The 22,609-nt window shown below is 28.4% G+C and overlaps 1 protein-coding gene and 1 long non-coding RNA gene across 3 annotated transcripts; one reads left to right on the top strand and one right to left on the bottom strand.

Moving 5' to 3' along the window:
* Positions 1–169: 169 nt before the first annotated feature.
* LOC126904099 (uncharacterized) lies at positions 170–8,723 on the top strand. Of its 2 annotated transcripts, none has more exons than XM_050682822.1 (4): positions 170–328; positions 3,500–3,585; positions 7,530–7,691; positions 8,448–8,723. In XM_050682822.1, exons 2-4 carry the CDS (start codon positions 3,544–3,546, stop codon positions 8,631–8,633), a joined length of 390 nt encoding a protein of 129 aa, XP_050538779.1. In that variant the 5' UTR covers positions 170–328; positions 3,500–3,543; the 3' UTR covers positions 8,634–8,723. The 2 variants fall into 2 exon arrangements, with proteins under 2 accessions (XP_050538779.1, XP_050538780.1); XM_050682823.1 differs by lacking the exon at positions 170–328 and adding an exon at positions 336–477.
* A 6,777-nt stretch (positions 8,724–15,500) lies between these two features.
* LOC126904100 (uncharacterized) lies at positions 15,501–17,983 on the bottom strand. The gene is made up of 2 exons (XR_007703654.1): positions 17,176–17,983; positions 15,501–16,026 (listed from the first exon to the last, which is right to left on the bottom strand). It is a non-coding gene; the product is annotated as an uncharacterized LOC126904100 (long non-coding RNA).
* Positions 17,984–22,609: the final 4,626 nt, after the last annotated feature.

Genomic DNA, 22,609 nt, shown 5'->3' with positions numbered 1-22,609 from the left:
AAAACAAAAAAAAATGTGTGAAATACCAAAGTTTATAAATCAAGTGCAGTTTGCCTTAGATTATCTCACTGTAATTAAGTAAAATTTAATCGGCTAAGGAAAAATATCTTCTTCCTTAGTATGAGTCCCCCGTTTTGCTCACTATGTGTCTTCAATTCGTCATCGGGTCAACAGGCGGTATGACTGTTGGCCGAATGTTGCCATCAAGTGTAAAGAGTTGTTGTGATATATTCAGCGTCGGATGTACACATAGCTGATATATAAACGACGTTGCTTGCCGCATCTACTATTGTGTATTCAGCTCTGCCGCCGTTCACAAGTCTATTTGGTGAGTTACTATTAATTTTACTTTTAATTCTAACCTTATATTATTACCCCTACTGGTTATTACTCTAAGTGAACTTTCGTGCTATTTTGGAAATTAATTCAATGTTCTCAGTGGAAAAAAAGAAACGTGCCAAGTTAAAATTTTCTTAAGTGAGTTTTTAATGTACAAAGTGTGAAAAATTTGGTAAAATTATTCATAAACGGTATTCATTAATTTTAAAAGTTATAATGATTATTAAAGAACTAGTACATTATGTGTTCTTGAATATATTTTTATTATTGAAGTATGATTATTTAACATTTTTAACTCGTTCTGTAGTTTTCTGAACATCATCGAGTTATTAATCAAGTGATGACTTATTAAAAGAGTTTTTGTTCAGATTTAAATGTTATATAGTAAAATGTAAAAGAAAAAAACTATAATTACGGAGTAATCTGTATAATTAAAAATAAATAAATAAAATTAATTTTCAATAAAGGAAAATGTTTATCATAAATATTGTTTTGAAACAAATTTGGCGAGTGTAGATTAATGTATTTTTATATTAAGATAAGTATATTATGGTAAATTATATATTTTTTACAGCTACAAAAACAAATAAATTTTATTTACATAGTTTTAGTTACTTATTTTACTTAATTATACTAAAAAAATTCTATAGTCACTATCATAATTCATAGTTTTTATTTTATTTGTAATTATATTGTTCTTTTAATGGGAGCAATAAAATTTTTGGTATAATACTAAAGGTGTTTATAGCTGAACAACATATGTTTCATTGTTATTTTAAAAATACAACGTAATATGTTGTGTGAAGCATTTATTGGTATTAGGAAAAAATATTGACTTTAAATTAACAACAGTTGTGTAACATTATTTTACAAATTAAATGTTTTGGGAATTTTAAGCATAGAAATGTTTTTTTTAATAATTTGTTTAAATACAATTAATAATAATAACATATAAGCGACTTCAATTAATTAAAGTATTTAAACGACTTGTATTTTTTTGTACCTACCTTTACAAGAAGTTCGTCTTTTTTGAATAAAAAAAAATTAGTCAATTGAAAAAAAATTGTCTGATTTTTACAGCATTTTAAGCAAATATTTCTATCCGAGATTTCCGTTATTTAACCCTAATTCTCTTTTTAGTGCAATTCCGTCGATTTCTGTTTATTGATTTATTGTGATAGCTCTTAAAAAGTATCTAAAATATTGATACTTATTTCGAAATTAATTCTAAAAATAAAATTCTTTCTTAGAAATCACAATTCACTAATTTATAATTGTTATTAAGGTTAAAAATAGATTTAAAAATGTTTACTTGTAGTATATTAAGCATTATTATAAGTTGTTTAATTGATAATTGATCGTTGTCACGGATCCAACTTAGTATCTATATTTTAAGAATGAGTGGGCGCATTAATTACAATTAAAATTTTGGCCAGTATTATAATTTATTGTTGATCTTCGCTATTTATTTTGTTAATTATTATTATTATATTATTTATTAGATAAACTGGTTCTTGCTTGAGTTCTTAGGCGGTAAAAATAATGATATTTTTTTGGAAGAAATATCAAAGGAAATCTATTGATTATCAGTTTATTACATAAATTAATTGTCCTATCAGAACGTTAAAATATTTTTTTTATTAACTATTAAAAAATAACCGTTTAATACATTGTGATAATATTATAGGTATTGTTTCTTGGTTATAAATAATTACTATAAATAAACAAGTACTTTAAAAGTCTTAATTATAAATTAAAGAGTAATGCTAGTAAAGTGTTCAGTTGAATTTTTTAAAATTTAGAGTCAATGAAGATTTTGATTTGATATTTTAAGAATATTTTATTTACTTAATTAAATATATACATAGAAGTATTTAAACAAATCCAATCTTGCAATTCACTGTTACATAAAAAAAGTAATACAGTAATTTGAATGTCTTATAATAACACACAGTTTCTATAATTAGAAATGTTTCCATGAATTAAAAATGTTTTTAATAAAACGAATGAATTACACTTGTATAATAAGTTTATTTTTATTTTATAGGATTTAATATATAATATTTTTATAACTTAACAATTTTTTTTTCACTGTATTTATTTAAATTTGTTTAATTTACTATTTTTCACATATGATTTCGTTATCAACCTTTAAAGAGAACGATCTACTATTATACAGTTTCCTTAAGAACCATTATACATACTTACATTTTTTATTAGCTACAAGTAATCAATTGCTTTCATAATTTTTTAATCGATACATATAGGTAACAAATTGTTACCTATATGATGTATCGATTATTAATAATACTCGGAGAAGGGTATTATTTATTTTAGTTAATTAGATAGGTTTTGTATAATATAATGGCAGCTTGTTGACGAAAAATAAAATCATGTTTTTTTGCGTAATAACAGTCTTGGGCCATTAAGATTGCCAAAAATATAAATTTGAACATTACCAAATTACATATTCGTTTTCTTATGTCATTTTTGTTATTAATTGTACAAAACGACTGTGTGTTCCCACGATACTGGCGGCAGCAGGTTTTACTATTAAGATGGTCAATAGCAATTTGTAAACATTATGTTTATTTTGTTATAATAAACTATGTAGTAAATCCACGTATGTGACTTTGTGTACTAAATATATTAGCCTCGGGAAGTTCAGAGAGACCGCACCTGTGTGTCCTTGTGCAGGATGACCCATATGTCAAACTGAACTACGTCCGCTGCCATTTCCTTTTTCAGAATGTTCACTCAACTCTGACGAACTGTTAAACGAATATTACATACCCTATGAACGAAATCCATTATTACACATAAATAATGGGTTGCTATATTGTCTGTAATGATTCTCGAGGTTTGACAGGAGGAGTTGGCTGGTTAAAGAAGGTAAACTTGAAATTAATTTCCGATTTCGCTTCCAGTCCTATTGTAGCGTATGTGTAATTATGTACATTTATTTATTAACGATGATCTAATCTGTATAGCACGAAGGTCACGAAAATTATTATACCACTCCCTTTTAGGGACCTTACATATCGCCTACTCAACGTGACCCGACGTCAATTCTCTATGAGACTATAAAAAAAAATCTATTATAGTGCTGTATTTTTACAAAAAAAATAAATAAATAAATTACCTTATATCGTGTTTGCAGACTGAAATTTTGTTAAGACTTCAAGACCCTCACAAAACTCCAAAATGGCCATAACAAAAATCACCATGATCAAATTCGTCGAAATCGTAAGTACACGTATTATTTATATTACTACATTATATTCATGAAAACAATAAACATTAGAGTCATAACCTAAATTTTAATGGGCATACGATGATCGCGATAAAAACGTGTTATTAAAAAATTGAATGCGGTGGCGTGTCCTTTTGGTTTAAAATTAAATAACGAATAGCGTGTTCGTCTTCGTATAACATTAATATCATTTTCCTTTATTACCATTTTCTGTTCTTCGTGAAAAATAGTTATACTTTTAAAGGTTGTGTAGTTACTAACGGTAGCGTAGAATGCCAATTTTATGGTTATACTAAAAACATTAGTAAATAGCATTTAATAGTAAAACTAACAGTAAAAGTAATAATATGTTGACTCCGATGGTAAGAACAATAGCCGATGCTAATCACTTAAGTGCGTGGTCAATGATCGATGATCGTGAAACTTAAATCGTTGTAGTTTATTGGCTAATGAGCTTAAAAATATGTTTCGTTGGACATTTAAATATTTTTGGATTTAGCATTGTTATTGATCGGCTTCTGTTGATTACGCATGCCGTAAAATTTTGTCACAACCGTTTCCATTCAAAGCTGAAAGGTCTTCCGTTTATAGTTAAAACAAATGACATGCCCAAAATTGTCGTTACCATCACTTGCAGTCATTTCCACCGTTGTATGTTCGTGTCCTTGTTTATGTAATCTTTAACTTGAATGGAATCCATTGATTCGTTGGACCCATATGCTGTATAAATTTTTAAAAGTTTAAGTATAGACAGTAAAAATGGCAAACTGTTAGTAGAAAATTAAAAGTTTAAAAGAGTTTTTCGTTTTATTTATGAAGAAGTGTCTAGACGAATGGTGATACGCGCCAAAGTTTTCACTCTCTAGTTTGCTTTTTTTATTATTAACTGTATTTTTCATCGTTTAATCGTGAATGATTAAATACGATTGTTTGGTCCAAGTCCGACCCTCTGTTTACAATTTGTTTGTGCGCTACTCAAATGTTATCTATAAGTTATTCATAACGCTGAAATTTATCACGTAAATATGCATGATTAATTATTGAGTATTAAAAACAACAATAGTTTGAGATGACTAATATTGTCTATCGTTGCTGATAAGTTGTTTAGTTAGTTGGTTACATGTTTTGTTGAATTATTAGTTAAGCGTGTGGAAAATAAAACATAGAAAAACGATCCCAAACAACTAAAATAATAATAAAATGTTATATTTTTAGTAACATCTTTTTTATGCGTTGTCAGCTTCAATAAGTTTAAATTATTATGCGTGCATATTAGTTGAATAACGCCAAAAAATCTTTTAGCCGTTCCAAAATTTTGCGGATGCGATCACTTGTAGTTCTTTATTTAGACAAGTCTTGATTTTTATAAAACCATATGATTTCCATTTTTCAAATCTATTTTATTGAACAACTTGTTAGCCATCTACCGTTTACAGATCTTATCATGTGAAAGTGGACTTCAACAAGTATTATAAATCAACGAGTATTTTATATCATTGAGGAATATACTTATTTTCCGATTACTATTGATTTTATTAATCTCATAACTATTATATCGTAATTGGATGTACATCTTAATAATATATTTCGTTAAATTCATTCTTTTGAACGATTTGGTTTTATAAAACAAAATCTACTATTTCGGTGACCCGGCGGTTTCTGAGAATTTGTCTAAGTGTTAACAATTTATGAGAGTCTTAAATAATAGCTTAAAGGCATAACATGTGAATGAACATTCTGTGTTCAAACAACAATCTATTTCTTTCTTTATTTCTCGGTATAGTAGAAATAAATGAGAGCTGATTGATACTATAGAGTCCAGCGGTTAGAAATCAAACGTAATGCTTAGTTGCTTGACAAACAGTAAAACCGTCCACGTGTAGGAGTATTTAATAATAGACCAATGGCCATTACACTCGTGACCCATATGGTTTGGCGGCAAAATATCATCACAAACTAGAAATGGTCTGGTAAAGTTAATTAATATATGTATTTATACATACTGTTCTGTTTTACGCCATGCTATTGAAATTGTTCATGCATATCTGACAAAACAAGGAGTGGTTTCATCCACTGATATGCGTTTAAACCCTCAACGTGGGAAGTTAAAACATTTTTGTGCAATTAGAATAATAAGCATTTTTTTTTCTTGAAAATTTGAAAAAAAGGTTTTTTTTTAATTTTATAATAGACTATTTTATTGGCAATTATAAAGTATGAAATTATCTTTCTATCAAGAAATAACGTAATGATTCCGAATTTGATTTTTAATTGATCTAAAATAGAACTGTAATAATTTGTACGTCTATTAAATTTTTTTCCATGAGTAAAGAGTGTACTTTTCAAGCTAAACATTGAAAAAATTATCAATTTATTTATTTTCATTGGTTTTTTTCGTTAAAATTTCTCGCATTTAGGTAACTCAAATAATTATTTATCAATTAAACAAGGTTTAATACAAGGTATTTCAGTTTTAGTGTTTAACTACTAATTAGCTAATTGTGATGTTTGACATTTCATGTATGACATGATTTTCATAGTTTGAGAATATTGATTATTTACTAGTGAGTCATGAATAAGCTTGATGCGATGACAAATCGAATAAATTAGTTCGAAATATTGTCAACAGAGTGGAAAATATTACTATAAATAATTGATATGAAAGTTATACATTCATATCAATAGTGTGGGATCAAACTTTGAGTTAATTATTTTTCACATGTACTTGATGTAATTATATAATAGTAAGCGTCTAATACATGGTCGTTGTTTTGTTTATGAACAAGGTGTTTTTGCTTTTTACGACCCAGTGAATAGAGGCACACAAGGTTACGTTGATGACTCATGGCGTCGCCGTAAACATTTTTTATAACTCTCGTTTACCGGTGCCGCTATACATTGTAATGTGATTTTATTGTAATGTAATACCTCAGTTCTTCCACCAATCAGGTTTGACCGAATTATGTCCTCCGATGTGTAATTATTATTTTTTGCCTACATTAGTTGCGAATTAAATAACTGAGAACTCAAAGTGAAAACGGCCATGAATAAATGAATTCAGTTCTTTGTTTTTCACGATAAAATAATTGCTTCAATTATCCGCCCCAACAAATTCACTTTCTGTGAAATCTGTGCGATGAGAACCAAACTTTAGTATGCATATATGAGTGTTGATGCCCTTGGCACGTGTTCTATGTATTGTGAATTCTTAAAGACACGAATGATCTCGATTATGTCTCATTTTTGCGATTATGTGACTAGTTTATATAGCGATATTTGTTTTTTCTTTCATTACAATGACAGCACTTGAAAAGAATTGCTCGTTTTAGAAAAGTCAACATTATCGTCAGCAGAGTTTTAACGCACTTTCGAATTTCAATGCCATTTTTGGCGTTAGTCAGTCAATTAAAAAGAAACCTTTTCTCTCCGACATTTCAACTTAGTTGTCTACAACTAGTTTTGTTCGAAGTCCTATATATTTCCTTTTTATGCGACTGTTCTAACCTACATAGCCTTCTAAGTTGTGCGTATAACATATTTTTAAGAGTGTTTTAACTTTGGTCACAACGATGATTTGTTAATGGTTTTGCCTGGTGTGTTTGTTTTTGCGTGCGAATGCCAAGAAACGTCATTAAAATTTAAATATTTTTAATATATTAGTTTTTCTTTGAAATTATACAAAGTTAAAAATGCTTAATACTACATTATGAAATGTATATCCTTGGCGTTTATTTACATGGAACTATAAAAAATCGGTCTCATAACCTTCGATACATCAGAAGGATGAGGAGGCGTTGTGTAGGACTTGCTATAGTTTGACAATAAAAGAAAATTCAAATTTTAAACTAAAAATGAATTTAATTAAATGTTATTTAATTATTAATTGATTAATAATTGTGTTTAAAACACCTAATGACTTATACGAATATTTTTTCAGGCATTGACAATTATTATTTTCGCATTGCATTACAACAGTTTTCCCAGCACTGCGGACATTAGCCATAGTATGATCACCACTGGTACATACGTAGGTTACGTTATTGTCTTGCTTGGTATTTTCATCGGACTGTTCACTGGAACCCCAATCAGTGCACGATTGGTCAGTATTCTTTATTTTTTTAAAATAATTTTTAATAATGTAGTATTATTTAATTTGGTATAAAAAACTACAAAGGATTATGAAGAATGCGTGGTTAAAATATTGTTGATCGATTATTAAAAAAACTTTGGATATAAAAGCCATTCATAGGTTTATGAATAATTATAAAATATAATAACACTTTTTCCCATTGTTTGGGATAGTTCAAGGTTATGATCGTAGGGAATGATAAATATATAACAGTGAGGAATGTTTATATGTTACTGCGTAAAATACAGTTTATAATATTTTTATGATAGGGGGGAATCTATCATAAAAATATGAAATCAATTATTGTCGATTTAATGCAGTAATAACGTACAAAATATATCCATATGTCTATAAAATACACATTTTTCTTTTAATGTCTATATTACCAATGTGAAATGGATATATTCAATTGGTGAGAATATTGTAGTTAGATAATTAAAAGATATGAAGAATCTTGGAAATTATATAGATTAAAATATAATTCTAGTTGAGTTTAATAAACTGATTCAATCTCCAATATTAGGTTAAATTCTTCAGTATTTACTATAAAACTATTGTAAAAACAATCCTGATTTTTCGAAAATGGTTATTTATACAACAACTCTTACATTCAGTGAAATACTTTAAATTATTTCAAAGTTACATTTCATAAAATCTCTTATCTTATATATCAATTTTACGAATGTTTAAGTGTTTTAAATATTAATAATTTAAATTTTTTTACAGGATATGTTCTACGTGTTGATTGGTGCTGCTCTATACATTACTGCTGGAGTCATGTCTTACAATTATTTCAGCGGCTCACTAGTTAAAGGTTCCTACCACAATACTGGTATGACTAAAGCTTGGTTATCAATTCTTAATGGAATCATATTCGTTGTTGATGCTGCCTTCACATACCGCGGAGAATAATTCTTCATCTTTTGTGTTTAATTGTATTGAAAAAAGCTTTTAAATAATTATTTATTGTTTTTAAAAAGTCATTATAAATTATTATTATGATTTCTGTAAAAAATTATTTATTTTTCTACCTATTTGTATAATCTTAAGTTCTATGCTCTTAACTCAGATATTCAATGAATATGATTACTTTAACATAAGCAATAATATAATTATTCATTGATCAACTTCTAGATTGATTTATCGTCAATATGTTTTTGTGTACCTGTTTGTGTATTTCTATGTGAAAGAGTATAATTTGATAATTATTTTTTTACGTTTTGTATAAGTTATATAAATTACTTATTATTTTAAGTTTATTTTAATTTATATAAATTTTGAAGTTCATTAAAATCATAACAGTGTATTTTTTGATAATTTTTATCATTTAGATTTTCTAATAATTACCACCATCAGAAAAAAAAATATTTTCAGAAATTATCTATTTTTATGAAAAATATACTCTTAATATATTTCCGACTTATACATTTTATTTCTGTGAAGCATGTTTTGTTAATTTACTAAAAATAAAATTAAATACTTCATTGATAAAATTTTTTGATGCATAAAAGTTTGAAATGTTCGATTTTAAAATAGACAACAGAATATTATGACAGGTTTGTGTACAATTGACTTACAGGTCTGAGTGCATGAGCAGTTCTTGCCTTTCTCGTTAACAACTATGTCACGCTTTTCGGCTTTTCCCAGTCGCTGAAACAAATTGTACCGGCACAGGTGATTTGTCAGCTGATCATGTGAAAACCTTAGTGAGCGGTTTAAATACATGTTAATTAAATTTATTGAAATTCAATAAATGTTCTACTATGAGAAATTAGTCGCCAAAGTAATAATTCGTTTTATTTAAAATGTAACGGGACTTAATTTAATTCGTTTGTTCTTGTAAAAATCTTATAAATATGTAATTGTTATTAGTAGCGCATTGATGACCGTTAGATGAAATGATTATTATCGATATAATACAATATTTATTAATGATTATTGATAAAATATAATTATATCCGCAATCATATATAAATACTATTATATTACCAATTAAATATACTTATAAAAGAATTAGTCCGCAAAATGTATACTACTTTAGTATATAAGCATATTTAAAAATTGTAATTAAATAATAATGATGACTAAAATAAATCATAAGAAAATTATAATTACTAATTATTTCAATAAATTTCAATGAGTCTATAAATTCTAAAAATTTAGAAGAAAAATGGGTTTATTGAATAAATAACTTAAATGACACAAAGGAATGAATAACCGCAATCTATTGTTTATTTTAGGTATTATCATTTTTAGTAATGACCAATAGATAGCGTTAAAATGAAGAATCATTAAATATAATAAAATAACTGTTATTCTAGTTCGTTTAAAAAATGTACATATATATTTTTTAGTTAATTTTCAACAATTGTAGTACAAGTATTTATCATTAAAATAATTTATGGCAAAAAATTGAGAGCATAGCGTAGTACTCATTTGTTTTTATTCGATAATATTTTTTTTCTTATACTTTATCTTTTTAAATAGTAAACAAGGTACCAGCTTTACTTTTTATCTAACCTCCGTGACCTCATAATTTTATTTGTTCATAGCTAATCTTATCAATTAACCCTGCTGAAAGTATCATAATTTTATGATATAGTTTAGGGTAAAGACGGATTCGAAAAGTGTGTTATTTAATAACTATACGCGATGTTAAATATTTTTAATTATTCTTGTTTACGGAAAGGGTTACTCAAAAAGTGTTGTACTTAACAACTAAATATATATACTTCTTATGTCAGTTATGAAATAGATTCAGAGACAATGGCGCAATTGAATTAGTTTCTAGACATGTTTACATACTTGACTTTTATCATTTGATCGACGAAAAAAATTACTTTGATTTGAATGCGACGAAAAAAAAATGTTTCAGTAGACATCAAATACAAATTGCTCCGGGCCGCAGAAACTTTTATTCTGCCACTGATCGAATAAAACATTTTCGTGTTTCCAACGAGATCATCCTAAATGGTTGCGTAAAATGCTATCTAGTTCGTGGGAATCAAAATATAAAATGTCNCTGCCACTGATCGAATAAAACATTTTCGTGTTTCCAACGAGATCATCCTAAATGGTTGCGTAAAATGCTATCTAGTTCGTGGGAATCAAAATATAAAATGTCACGAACGGCATTCGACACGACTACGTGTAATGTATTAATATCGGTACCGATTCAGGCGATTTGTACCACACAGTATTGCTGTAGCTAAAACGATTAACGATTTCTTTTTTATTTGTGTTTTATTATTAATATTGTTGAAGGGGGTCAGTCAGTTGTGTATGAAAACAAAAAGGGGAGCCCGTGGTATTGTGTTTAACTTACGTTATTTCGAAGTCGTTATTAAATACCAATTGTCCTTTTTATCGTTGGGTCGCGTGCTCTCTATAAAAATATTTCCACGATGCCGCGCTGAAGAATTATTTATGTTGCTCATACTCCAATTCGTTGTATATATGTAACGACTTGCCGATACGTCAGACCGTAGTTAAACGGTAATTAGTCATAGGGGAGTTGCATTTAATAGTAATAGGCTACTGGGCTAGCAGTGCGAGTCGGGTGGTCGACACACGGCACTAAATGACCCTTGACGAATTAAAACGGATTCCGCCGCCTCTAATCAGGTATCGATTATATCGTTTAGTGGCGGCGTTATGTGATAGACCAGTAACTGTGAGAGAACTTTGATACGAGTGTAACAGCTACAGCATTAATAAATATTTGCATAATCAAGATACGAGCAAGTAATGTTGATAATTAGTTGATATACTTGAGCAAATCTATAATAACTATTCGTTTTGACTTTGGCGTGTGTGGTATACAAGTATCGATTACACGGAACATATCGTGTACCGGTGAGATATATGTTTACCGAGTACTGTTTTATAATTAATCGATCCGTAGTTAATAATTTACCAGTGTCCATTAATTTATTAATAATGATTTTTAATGAATTCGTTGAAAAATGTACAAGTACATAACATATTTGACGACACTTAATAAATGGCAGCCATTGCTTAGATTGGTGATGGAAACATTGGTGATTGGATTAACTTAAATGATAGTAATTAAGTAAAAGGTCTTATTAATAGATTTAAAATAAGAAATGTACATTATTTTTTGACAACTAGAAAAATAAAAGCAGTAATTTGAGCATATAGTATTTGTAAATTTGTTTATTCAGTTTTTAAGTGAGGAAAAGTACCTCAAATTGTAGATTGATAACAGCAAAAAAATAAACCATTTTATAGTTGAATATTGTGTTTAACACATTTTCCATAGTGAAAAAATCGAAGAAGAATTCACGTACGAAATTTGAGACCAATGAAAAGTGTTATTTGAAAACATTTATTAACCTGTAGTGCTTTCGGCACTGCCGCAAAATGGTATAAAAGCCTTAACCACAAGATATACTCTTTCTTAACAAAAAGCAAAACGATTGAGAAACCTGGTCGCGTTTACAGGGAAACATCCATCATCAAGGATAAACTCGATGATTTTATCTTTTCTTCGGTTAAGGTATTTTGCCGGGGAAGACAATTCGCTTTTGGGGATCAATGGAGCATTAATTCGACGTGTCTGATGTAAAAGCCGTTCTTGTGGGGAGGTATCTTCCACCGGAAGCCTTACTTAGAGTCCACTAGCTTCGGTTATTATTATTATTGTCATTTCCTCAGTACATTTTGATGATCCGACTCCCTCCCTCGTAGTGCGTATAATAATATAATAGTAGACGGTAACTACTTTAGTCTTAACTCGATTTCGACGTTCCTACTCCGCTGCCCAAGTTCAAAACAGAATCCGATGAAATATTCATAACGGGTAAATGGCAATAAACGTAGAAAAACGATTGTGAATTGCCGTTGACGTTAATTTGACAATGAAATAACATGTATAGCGCTGCATTTGTATGAAAATGTCGTGAGCATTTGTAACGGCAATCCCGACAATTTGTTTTATTGTCGGATAAAAGTATCATCATAATATTTCTTTATGGCGAATTGTCGAATGCCGAATAATCGAGACATTCAGACTAGACTGAGAAGAAAAACGATCTATCGGCTCCCTTTACATTGTTTTCGACAACGACAATTCGCCAGTTATCCTATTAGGCTGAAAATACGTTTTCCTCTATGGAGCCGATTCAACGAAAGCTCAAAGGTTTTACAATAGTGGCATTTGCGTGTACCCTGCAGGCGAAGGACGAGGATGATTGCGGTGCCGCAGTGTTACGTTACTTAATTACAATGATAAAATATGGGGCGACGGAAGGAAGCCCAACTCAATTACACGATAACGCGACAATAGAAGGTCGGACCGTAGGGACACGTGGACGGTAAAGGCTAATCCGAACCGCCGCCGCCACAAATGAGGGTACCGCGAATAAATCAGCCCGGAGACATGAATTCCGCACGATCCTTACCGACTGGTCCCAACGGTACCCCTAGACATTAACTGTTGGTTCTAGACCAACAGATGGCGCGTGCTCTAATGTAAACATGTTAGTGATGTAATAAAATTACTAATAGTTAGTAGTGGTATTTGATTAAGTCATCCATTTACCGCAATTAATTGTTGTGTACAGCGTAACGGTGTTATGATCATCAAGTAATCTCGTTGTTTTTTCCAAAAAAATAATATTTGATAACTTTTTACATTGATCGATATAATTATCACTGTAGCGTAATATCTTAGTATTTACATAATTTATTTTCAATAGATCACTGAATTGAGATTTTTTTTTGTAAACTCGCATTTTACTAGTTAAAGCATAAAATGTCCCCTGAGAAAATTTAGTTTGTAGGTTATTTTACAACCGCAAGTTTGTTTTATGTAGCGACCCTAAAATTATACCAAACGATAGGCGTACATTTCATTGCTAATTTACCGTATTTACGGTAAATTAAAATTAAATTTAAAACGACTTAAAAATACATAGTCGTGCGGTAATGATACAACTTATCGTTGCGTGTAGTTGTATATAAAAAAAAATAGCACCGAAATTTATATTCTACACATTTTCTTATATCTTAAAAGAAGGTTATTGTTCAACAATAAAAACAATTACTATCAAACTATAGACTGTGACTGCCGAATATTGTAGGCTTATAACATTTTAAATAGTTTTCATTACCAACAAATAGGAATTCATCAATAACAAAGATTTAAAAAAAAAGTGTTATGTTATGTAATAAAAATTTCAATTTTTACACGAGTCGTTTAATCGATTTAAATTGGTTTGACAAATTTATTTTCGCAACCAATTTATTTTATTTGAGTGTAAGTAATAGACCATTGTATTTCTATGTATTTCAAATGTACATAACATTGTAGATTGTGAGCGGTGTATTTTTTAATCTTATCNAAAAGTGTTATGTTATGTAATAAAAATTTCAATTTTTACACGAGTCGTTTAATCGATTTAAATTGGTTTGACAAATTTATTTTATTTGAGTGTAAGTAATAGACCATTGTATTTCTATGTATTTCAAATGCACATAACATTGTAGATTGTGAGCGGTGCATTTTTTAATCTTATTCGTCATAGTACTCGGTCAATTCAAATTGTTGTTAGTTTTGGATGTCCTGTAAACGAGCTCTACAAACGTACACGAATGGTGAGCGAGCGTTACCGCGTGTAAATCTTGGACACGCGGCACAATCACTTTAAGCGCAAGGTCTGATGATAATGGTGATGGTGGTGGTGCAGGGACGACGAATAGCTGCAGAAGATTTGTAAATCCCAGAGAATCGCCATGGAAACCACAAAGCTCCTACCATCGTCGGAGTGGCACATGCGAAAAATGGCCAGGGACGGTGTTTTCTATTGGCTTCTGTGAAAATCGACGGCGGCACAGTATTTCTCGCAGCAGCAAACACATTCTTCACCCTTTGTGCATTCTCAAACGCTCAAAAATACCTAAATATTTTTTAATTTCACATGGAGATATCCGATGGTCTATTATCTCAATTGTTGAAGTTTACTATAGTTAATGATTTTTTTCGAGTGATTAGTATCCATCGATTACCCTCCCTAAATCAATCTTAAAATCTTGAGCTCTTCAATTTGTTAAGTTATTCAGAATACACCATTGGCTAGTACAAATTTTTTCAATCGACTCGAAAACATAGTAATGTGTTGCTATCGAGATTATAGTTTTTGGTGGGCAGATTAAGTGGGTTAAACCCCCTAAAAATATTTCTACGTTCTATATAATCTAACGATAAAGATGCACATTCGTGGGACCTTTCCAAGTCGTTTAAGTAAAATTATAAATCCATATCGTTCTGTGGCTTACTGATAATGATTAGTAAAGTGATATTGTAGTGTTTAATTTAACAATTTAACTATTTAAATTGTCATTGATAATTTATTAATCATTATATTATTCAGATGTGAGTTGTCATGTAAGAATGTATGACATAAAAAAAATATATATGTATATGTACGGTATAACATTAAGTCTTTTAAACATTTAAAAATTATTTCTTTAATTACGTAAGATTTTGCAAAAATGATAATGTATAACTTATTTATGTGATTAGGGTAGAATGGAAAGATTTTTGTTGAGGGGTAGGATTTGTATGTTCAATATCATGGGAATAGCCAAAATAGCGCAAAATCGGTCCCAGTCGTTTTGTAGTAAAAATAAAAAATAAAATAGGTATTTGATAATTATGACGTTTCGCACTTTGTACATCAACAACAGTCCGATTCCATTATTACTTTTAGTCAACACTACGCAAATTGAATAATTAGGTATTTTTTAAACAAATAATGCAACATTTAACTATTTTATTTATATTCAATAAAAATAATTATTAAAACATAACATTTAATTATTGTTTTCTAGTTAAAATTACATAAAAAAACAACTTAGTTATATTTAACAGTCAGTTTTTAAAGATTTTATTATGCTAATTAATTTAAACTATTTTTCGTACATGTAACATATAGGAAAACGTAATTGGAGTATTACGTAAAATATTTTGATTAGCAATAACGTCGATAATATAGAAAATTAAAGCATCAAGTCTTACGTGTTAAGTAATAAGCTTATTTTAATCATCAGTATTTTAGTTATTAATACATTTTGTTGTAAGTGTTTAAATGAAAATCGAAGCGAATGTTAGTAAAAGTAGACCACTTGTAAAATATAATTGTTTCGAACTTGACGATTGTAGAGTGTGTAGAGTTGATTCGGTTTTTGATAGTTTTATTGTTGATGAGGGTAGAGGTTCCTCAGGCTCAGCGCTGTTAGGGGCCGACGACTCAACGGGTAGTGTTTCAACTGTAGGTTCGCTCTGAAATTAAAAAAAGTATAAGATTTTCCCAAAAGCTTTATCGATCATTAAAACACAATCATTTTGAATTTCATTCAGTGACTTGAATATGTTGTAAGAATCATGTTTTTTTTTTAATTGTGAAATTTGTATTTTATTCAACTCATTATACGACTACTCAATAACTTTTTCTATTATTTATGGCTTAGAGTGATAACCCTGATCGTATCACGTTCAATTGTTAGTCTAAATAAATATATAATCTTTAATTATGTATAAATTATGTGAATCTATGTTTTTAACCATTACCTTGAACCCATAGTGATTATTAAATTAAAATAGCGTAAACCTAGTCAAATTTTTTTTTTTTTGGATTTTGTTGTATATTATTTGCAATATTTAATGTAAATTATAACGGGGATTATCATAATTATTTTTTTTTCATAATCGATAAACTTTTCTCTTGATTCCAAATAGAAAATAATATACAGGTTGTTCAGTAATTAGAGAACAGATAATTTTTTACAAACAATGAGAACAATGGAAACCCGATTTCTTACTTACTGAACTGTCTATATAAATTTGGAAAGTTTAAATAGTTAGAATGAATGAAAATTTCTTAAGAAATGAAATCTATTTTCTTATGTTATTACTAAAAAATGTTACTGACATGTCGTCAAAACACTAAAACTTATTATATAATAAGAAATAATCATTTGTAGGCTACAAGTGATTATTTGTAATTCGCTTAGGTTGTAGCTAATATTATTTATAATTAAAAATATTTTTAATTATAAATTTCCTATTGCATTTGACATATGATCACTGCAGGAATAAATGCTTATAAAATAAAATGTAGTTGATCTCATTATTATTCGAAAAAGTACACTAAACTAAGTGTGTACGGTATCAATCTAGAAGAATTCGAGTTGCTATAATTATTTTGATTATTATTGTTGACACAAGTCAAAAATTGAAAATCTTTAGTCAACTAATTTATCTTGGTTCAATACCAAAATATAGCTTGTATTTAGGCCGTGTAAGTTACAATTAGCTTTTTTTTTTTAGTAATGTTATATAGAAAATTAAAAAATAAATAATTAGTGTTGTAAATTCGAATGTCACTCTAAAGTTTCATTTAATTAACAAAAAAATGTATGATATAATTACCTGATCATTGTCAAGCGGTAAACTGTTTGAAAAATGAAGGGTCAGAACTACCATGGCGATGAAAATCGTAATTTTATACATTTTTATAATTTGCTGTGTTATTGAGAGTCAATGAGAAACGTTAAGATCGGTTTAAATGTTCGAGATGCTGCAAGATGCGTTTAAACGATTAGAATGATGTAAACAGTATGGTATTAAATATTAACTCCAGGGTTCGTCTATTACACCATAATTTATCTTATCTGTGAATAAAGTCGTTAGTTAACGTGTGAAAACAAAATGTATCTAAGTGTAAAACAAGTGATATGATTAATTATTGAACATGCGTATTACGCGTTATACATGTATATACACGTGTAGAAACATACGATTGAAATTAGATAGACAATAAAAGTAGTTGAAACATATCAAATCGAGCACAAGATGAAACAATGTAGACCATTATATGATTAATTATATGTGTTCATGTTTAGTTTAGTAGTGTTTTTGAAATATAATTAGTACAGATTTGTGTATCCATTTATGAAATAATTATCATCCAATGTATATCACTTTCGGTTTAGTTTATTTATGTTTCACAATCGTTTACTGCTCCTAAGTAGTGGTGTGCCAGGGATTGTGCTATAGTAACAAAATTATTCACCGAGAATATATTTTTAACCTATTTTTAAATTATTTTAATGCTTTTTAAATTCAGTGCAATAGTAAAGAAAAATAACCGAGACACAGAATAACGTGTCTATAATATGGCAAGACTTTAGTTGGTAGACACCATTTTTAAACTTTGGTAGCTTAATTTTTATATTGATTCAACCAGAGATAAAAATTCAACTTAAAGATAATTAGAAAAATTTGACATAATTATAATATCTAATTATATATCTATCATTGGTAGATTTTAAGGAGGTTTATAATGAGGCAGTTATTAGATATACTGAATATCATATCCAGTTTGGGATTCTACACTCTCCAATTTGTGAACAATTGCTATGATACCGAAAACTCTTGTACACTTTATTGTTGACTCGTTTTAAACGTAAATAACAAATCTAACATGTTGTTATTTATAATAAATTCTTTAAATTTCGAATGAAGTTATTAGGTATAATAAAATTTGATCACTTGTAGCTAATGTCATTTAATATATTTATAATTTTAATATTCGAATTTTTCATTTTCTTAAGTGGAACAAGTGGATAATTTACAGTAGAATCAATGTTTATTCCATTTGTACGCATTTACCACAATCTAAAAGGATAAAAACAGTCCAATATACATTTCCCAACTAGACACATAAGATGTGCCAAGGGATTATGTTTTCGTGTAGAAATTGTAAAGTTAACCACAGATTGAAAAGTTTCCTTAACATTATCAGCCAATCATCTACGAAAATTCCATTAAACTTTCAAGGAAAAAATAATATAGTTTGACAACAAATCGTGTGGTGGCTGATAGAAATCTGTTAAATGCAGTTAAGTCGAAATATGGTTTTTATTTTTACAGAATTTTATTTGTTTTATTTTTTTCTGATTACGCCATAGAATGTAGTAAAATTATTTATTCTTCATCTAATTCATTAACAAATCAATTTCACGATTTCATAAAACTTTTAATATAAATTGTCTGCGGCATTTAATTACACCACTGTAAGGCATAGTCAGTATATTGACAATGGATTGTAATAAAAATTGTTTTTCAGTAGTTTTTTTGTTTTGTTTATTGTTAGTTTATTAGAACCGTGAATTTAAAATGTTATATCACTATATTTACAACTCACTATAAAATAATAATTTAGTATTTCTAATTTTATTTATAGTATAATTATTTAAATATTACACAATAATCGGTGATAATTTAAATAGAAATATTAAAACTTTATAAACTAATTTTGATTTGTTCACCACGTATATTTGGTGTTTTTTTTTTTAAATTTCGTCCAATTAATGGTTTGTTGTAACTCTAATAAAGAATTTTTGAAATATTATACTTTTAGTAAGGATAATCTATTGTTTTTATGTAAACACAAAACTTGAGCAGGTAGGATTCGGTGATAGTCGTATATCAAATAAACGCACGCGCTTGAATTATCGGATTACTTTTGCACTCCAAAGCCATTAAACCTCCCCGTTTGTATACAGTTACAGCGTATTACACAAACCGCACCATAAACGGTTCTCTTAAGTCACCAGTTACAGGGTAAACAATATATTATGAATTCTAGGAGAAAGTTTTTGATGGATCACTTCAAGCAAAGATATATTATCGTTTCAAATCTTGTAAAGTAAAAATAGAAGTGATTTAATTAAATTTTAACTGTATCAAATGAGCAGTGAATGATACAAAACCATAATTAAAAATGTTTAATAATTAAAACAGATAAATATTTAATAATAATATTTCGAATATTTTTTTTGTAAAATCGAAATGTGCTACAACAATATAACTGATAAACTAGATAAAATCAATTACACGATATACTTTTTTAATATGAAATGTCATCAAATTTAGTTTCAATTTTTTTTATTTGTTATAACTGTTTTTACTCTATTAAATTAAAGTCTTGTACTAACGTTTAGTAAAATATTACAATTGTGAATTTGTGTCTCTAAAGCTATCCAATATTTTTTAAATTTATAAAAAATGTACGCAGAAAATTTACTTTAAAAATTGTGTCTCATGATATTTTCACTATCTATATGTTTTGTACGGTTGAACAAATATTTATCGGAGTACTTTATGAATCATTATTGTCAATTTTGAAAATATTTTTGAATGATTTCTTTATTATTATATTTTGAATGCTCATTTTAGTTGTGTTTTATATTACCATCGAATGCATTTGTAGATGCCTGTTATACGTTGAAATACTTTTTTAGTTATCAACTAAAAAACCCATTGCGGTGTAAGTAATATTAGCAAATCGTTTAATCGGAATTTATCAAATAGATACCACTTACGCTTCCCGTTCTTTATTACATTACACGTCGATTATACGTAATATTTTTGTATTATATGAATTGGTATCATGTCGTGTATGATGACAATGTCAACATGACAGATTTTACTATTCAGTGGACCGAAGCACATGGAATAATATAATGCGATAAAGGTATTTCCTGACGAAATAATTGTTCGACAATAAGACATCTTCCTTGTCGGTATTTTTTAGTCAATTATTAGTTGCAGATGTCCGGATGTCACATTTTAATAATTGTATACATCCTTAAAGAGATTCTGAAATGAATACTCCCTATCAATGACAAATTATTCATCTACTCAAGTAGTTATTCGTAATTTTTTGAGGGTAATATCATACAAATACTCTTCTTTTGTCGCATCTGATATATTTTTTACGCGAATGTCTGCTATGAGTAAATTCTGTATAAAAAAAGAAATGCGGAGGGTCATTCAAAATACAGCACAAGTTTGAAAAATTTGCAGTTGTTGTAGCTGTATAATTTTTAATATTGTCATATTTCTATAAAATGAAAGTATCCAAAACATTTTTGAATTTAAAATGTTTGAAATCATTTGACAAAATAAACAGATGATAGTATTTTTTAAGATGGAAAAATAAATTTTTGTTTTTATAATAGCAACGTTNGCATCTGATATATTTTTTACGCGAATGTCTGCTATGAGTAAATTCTGTATAAAAAAAGAAATGCGGAGGGTCATTCAAAATACTGCACAAGTTTGAAAAATTTGCAGTTGTTGTAGCTGTATAATTTTTAATATTGTCATATTTCTATAAAATGAAAGTATCCAAAACATTTTTGAATTTAAAATGTTTGAAATCATTTGACAAAATAAACAGATGATAGTATTTTTTAAGATGTAAAAATAAATTTTTGTTTTTATAATAGCAACGTAAAGTTGAAAAGTTACTTGTAATTCATTTCAAATAGTAGATCAAAGTTCACATTTTTATTAAGGCTCGATTAGTTAATTGTGTCTATTGTACCAAATATACAAAAGTATGAGTCATGCTAAATAAGTTTATGTTATCATACCATATGTATCAGAAATACAATTAATTAAAAATGTTAGTTATGTATTGATGTTGAAACAAATATTGACGATCTTAACATAAAATATTTGAGTAATTTTAAGCAAAATAAAATGTATAGCTTAATACTTAAGAAATGAAGTACAACTATTAGTATTGTAACAGTGGGACATAAAAATACTCAAATTTTAAATGTGACAATATCAAATAATTTGTTGAATAATTCAGAGTGATCCATTTAACATTGACCAGCAAATATCTTATCTTATCTAATANATATTGACGATCTTAACATAAAATATTTGAGTAATTTTAAGCAAAATAAAATGTATAGCTTAATACTTAAGAAATGAAGTACAGCTATTAGTATTGTAACAGTGGGACATAAAAATACTCAAATTTTAAATGTGACAATATCAAATAATTTGTTGAATAATTTAATTGAAAAAAATTTTTTGTTAAAATTATTCGTTATAATACCACAGATGATGAGCTATAATTTAGGGAAAATTACATCAATGNTAAAATAATTTAAAAAAAAAATTATTAAAATAATAAATAGTTTTTGAGATATTTGCTGGTCAATGTTAAATGGATCACCCTGTTTAATTGAAAAAAATTTTAAACAATTTTTTGTTAAAATTATTCGTTATAATACCACAGATGATGAGCTATAATTTAGGGAAAATTACATCAATGAGTGATTTTTTTTTATATTTCAATAGTATTTAATTTTAACTTTTTTATGAAATTCAAATAGTATAAGAATTTCTTCTGTTTTATTGATGAACTATATAAGCGAAAATCAAATCGTCGAGAATGATAATAATTAAGTACCTAAGTGTGCTATCTTGATTCCGCATTCGTCGACTCAATTTAATTTTCCATTATGTTCGATAATGGAAAACTAACTCCCTCCAGCCTTTAGCTCGTAAAATCTACCCTTACTGTTGCAATGGAGAAGACGAGAGAAAAAGAGTCAGAGCCAGTGAGGAAATAGCAGAGACAACTAACCCGGCGGAGTCTCATCAGCGTTTGTTAATTCTATTAGTTTCCATTATGAGAGTTCAGGAACAACTGAAAGGGACGGGGTGAAGGAATGACTTGGTTCTACAGCGCCGAACTTGGACCGAATGGCCCACTTGAGACCCATCCTCATAATTACTAAATAAATTGTACCAGTCTCTCGGGCCAATGACGGAGTAGACTATCCTCTTCCTATTTGCTTCTATGGTACTCCTTCCTAACCTCAAAACGACTGCCGTCGGACCCCTTGTTATTCCCGACACCCTAAGGATAACTATAGTAAAATTTATAACAATAGTATACCATGATATTCACTTGTTAGAAAAAAAGGGTTTTAGTTAAAATTAAAACTTATGAGAATTAAAAAGTGAAAATTCATTAGTATGCAAAGTAAATAAA

This window comes from Daktulosphaira vitifoliae, unplaced genomic scaffold, assembly GCF_025091365.1.
Source record: "Daktulosphaira vitifoliae isolate Bord-2020 unplaced genomic scaffold, ASM2509136v1 Scaffold_4, whole genome shotgun sequence".
Classification (NCBI taxonomy): domain Eukaryota; kingdom Metazoa; phylum Arthropoda; class Insecta; order Hemiptera; family Phylloxeridae; genus Daktulosphaira; species Daktulosphaira vitifoliae.
This window is presented reverse-complemented; position numbering and strand designations above follow the sequence as displayed.

Coding starts and splice junctions, on each gene's coding strand:
- LOC126904099 (XM_050682822.1), top strand. CDS start 3,544: ATGGCCATAACAAAAATCACCATGATCAAATTCGTCGAAATC. Junction 3,586..7,529: donor TGATCAAATTCGTCGAAATC/GTAAGTACACGT, acceptor ATATTTTTTCAG/GCATTGACAATTATTATTTT. Junction 7,692..8,447: donor CCCCAATCAGTGCACGATTG/GTCAGTATTCTT, acceptor ATTTTTTTACAG/GATATGTTCTACGTGTTGAT.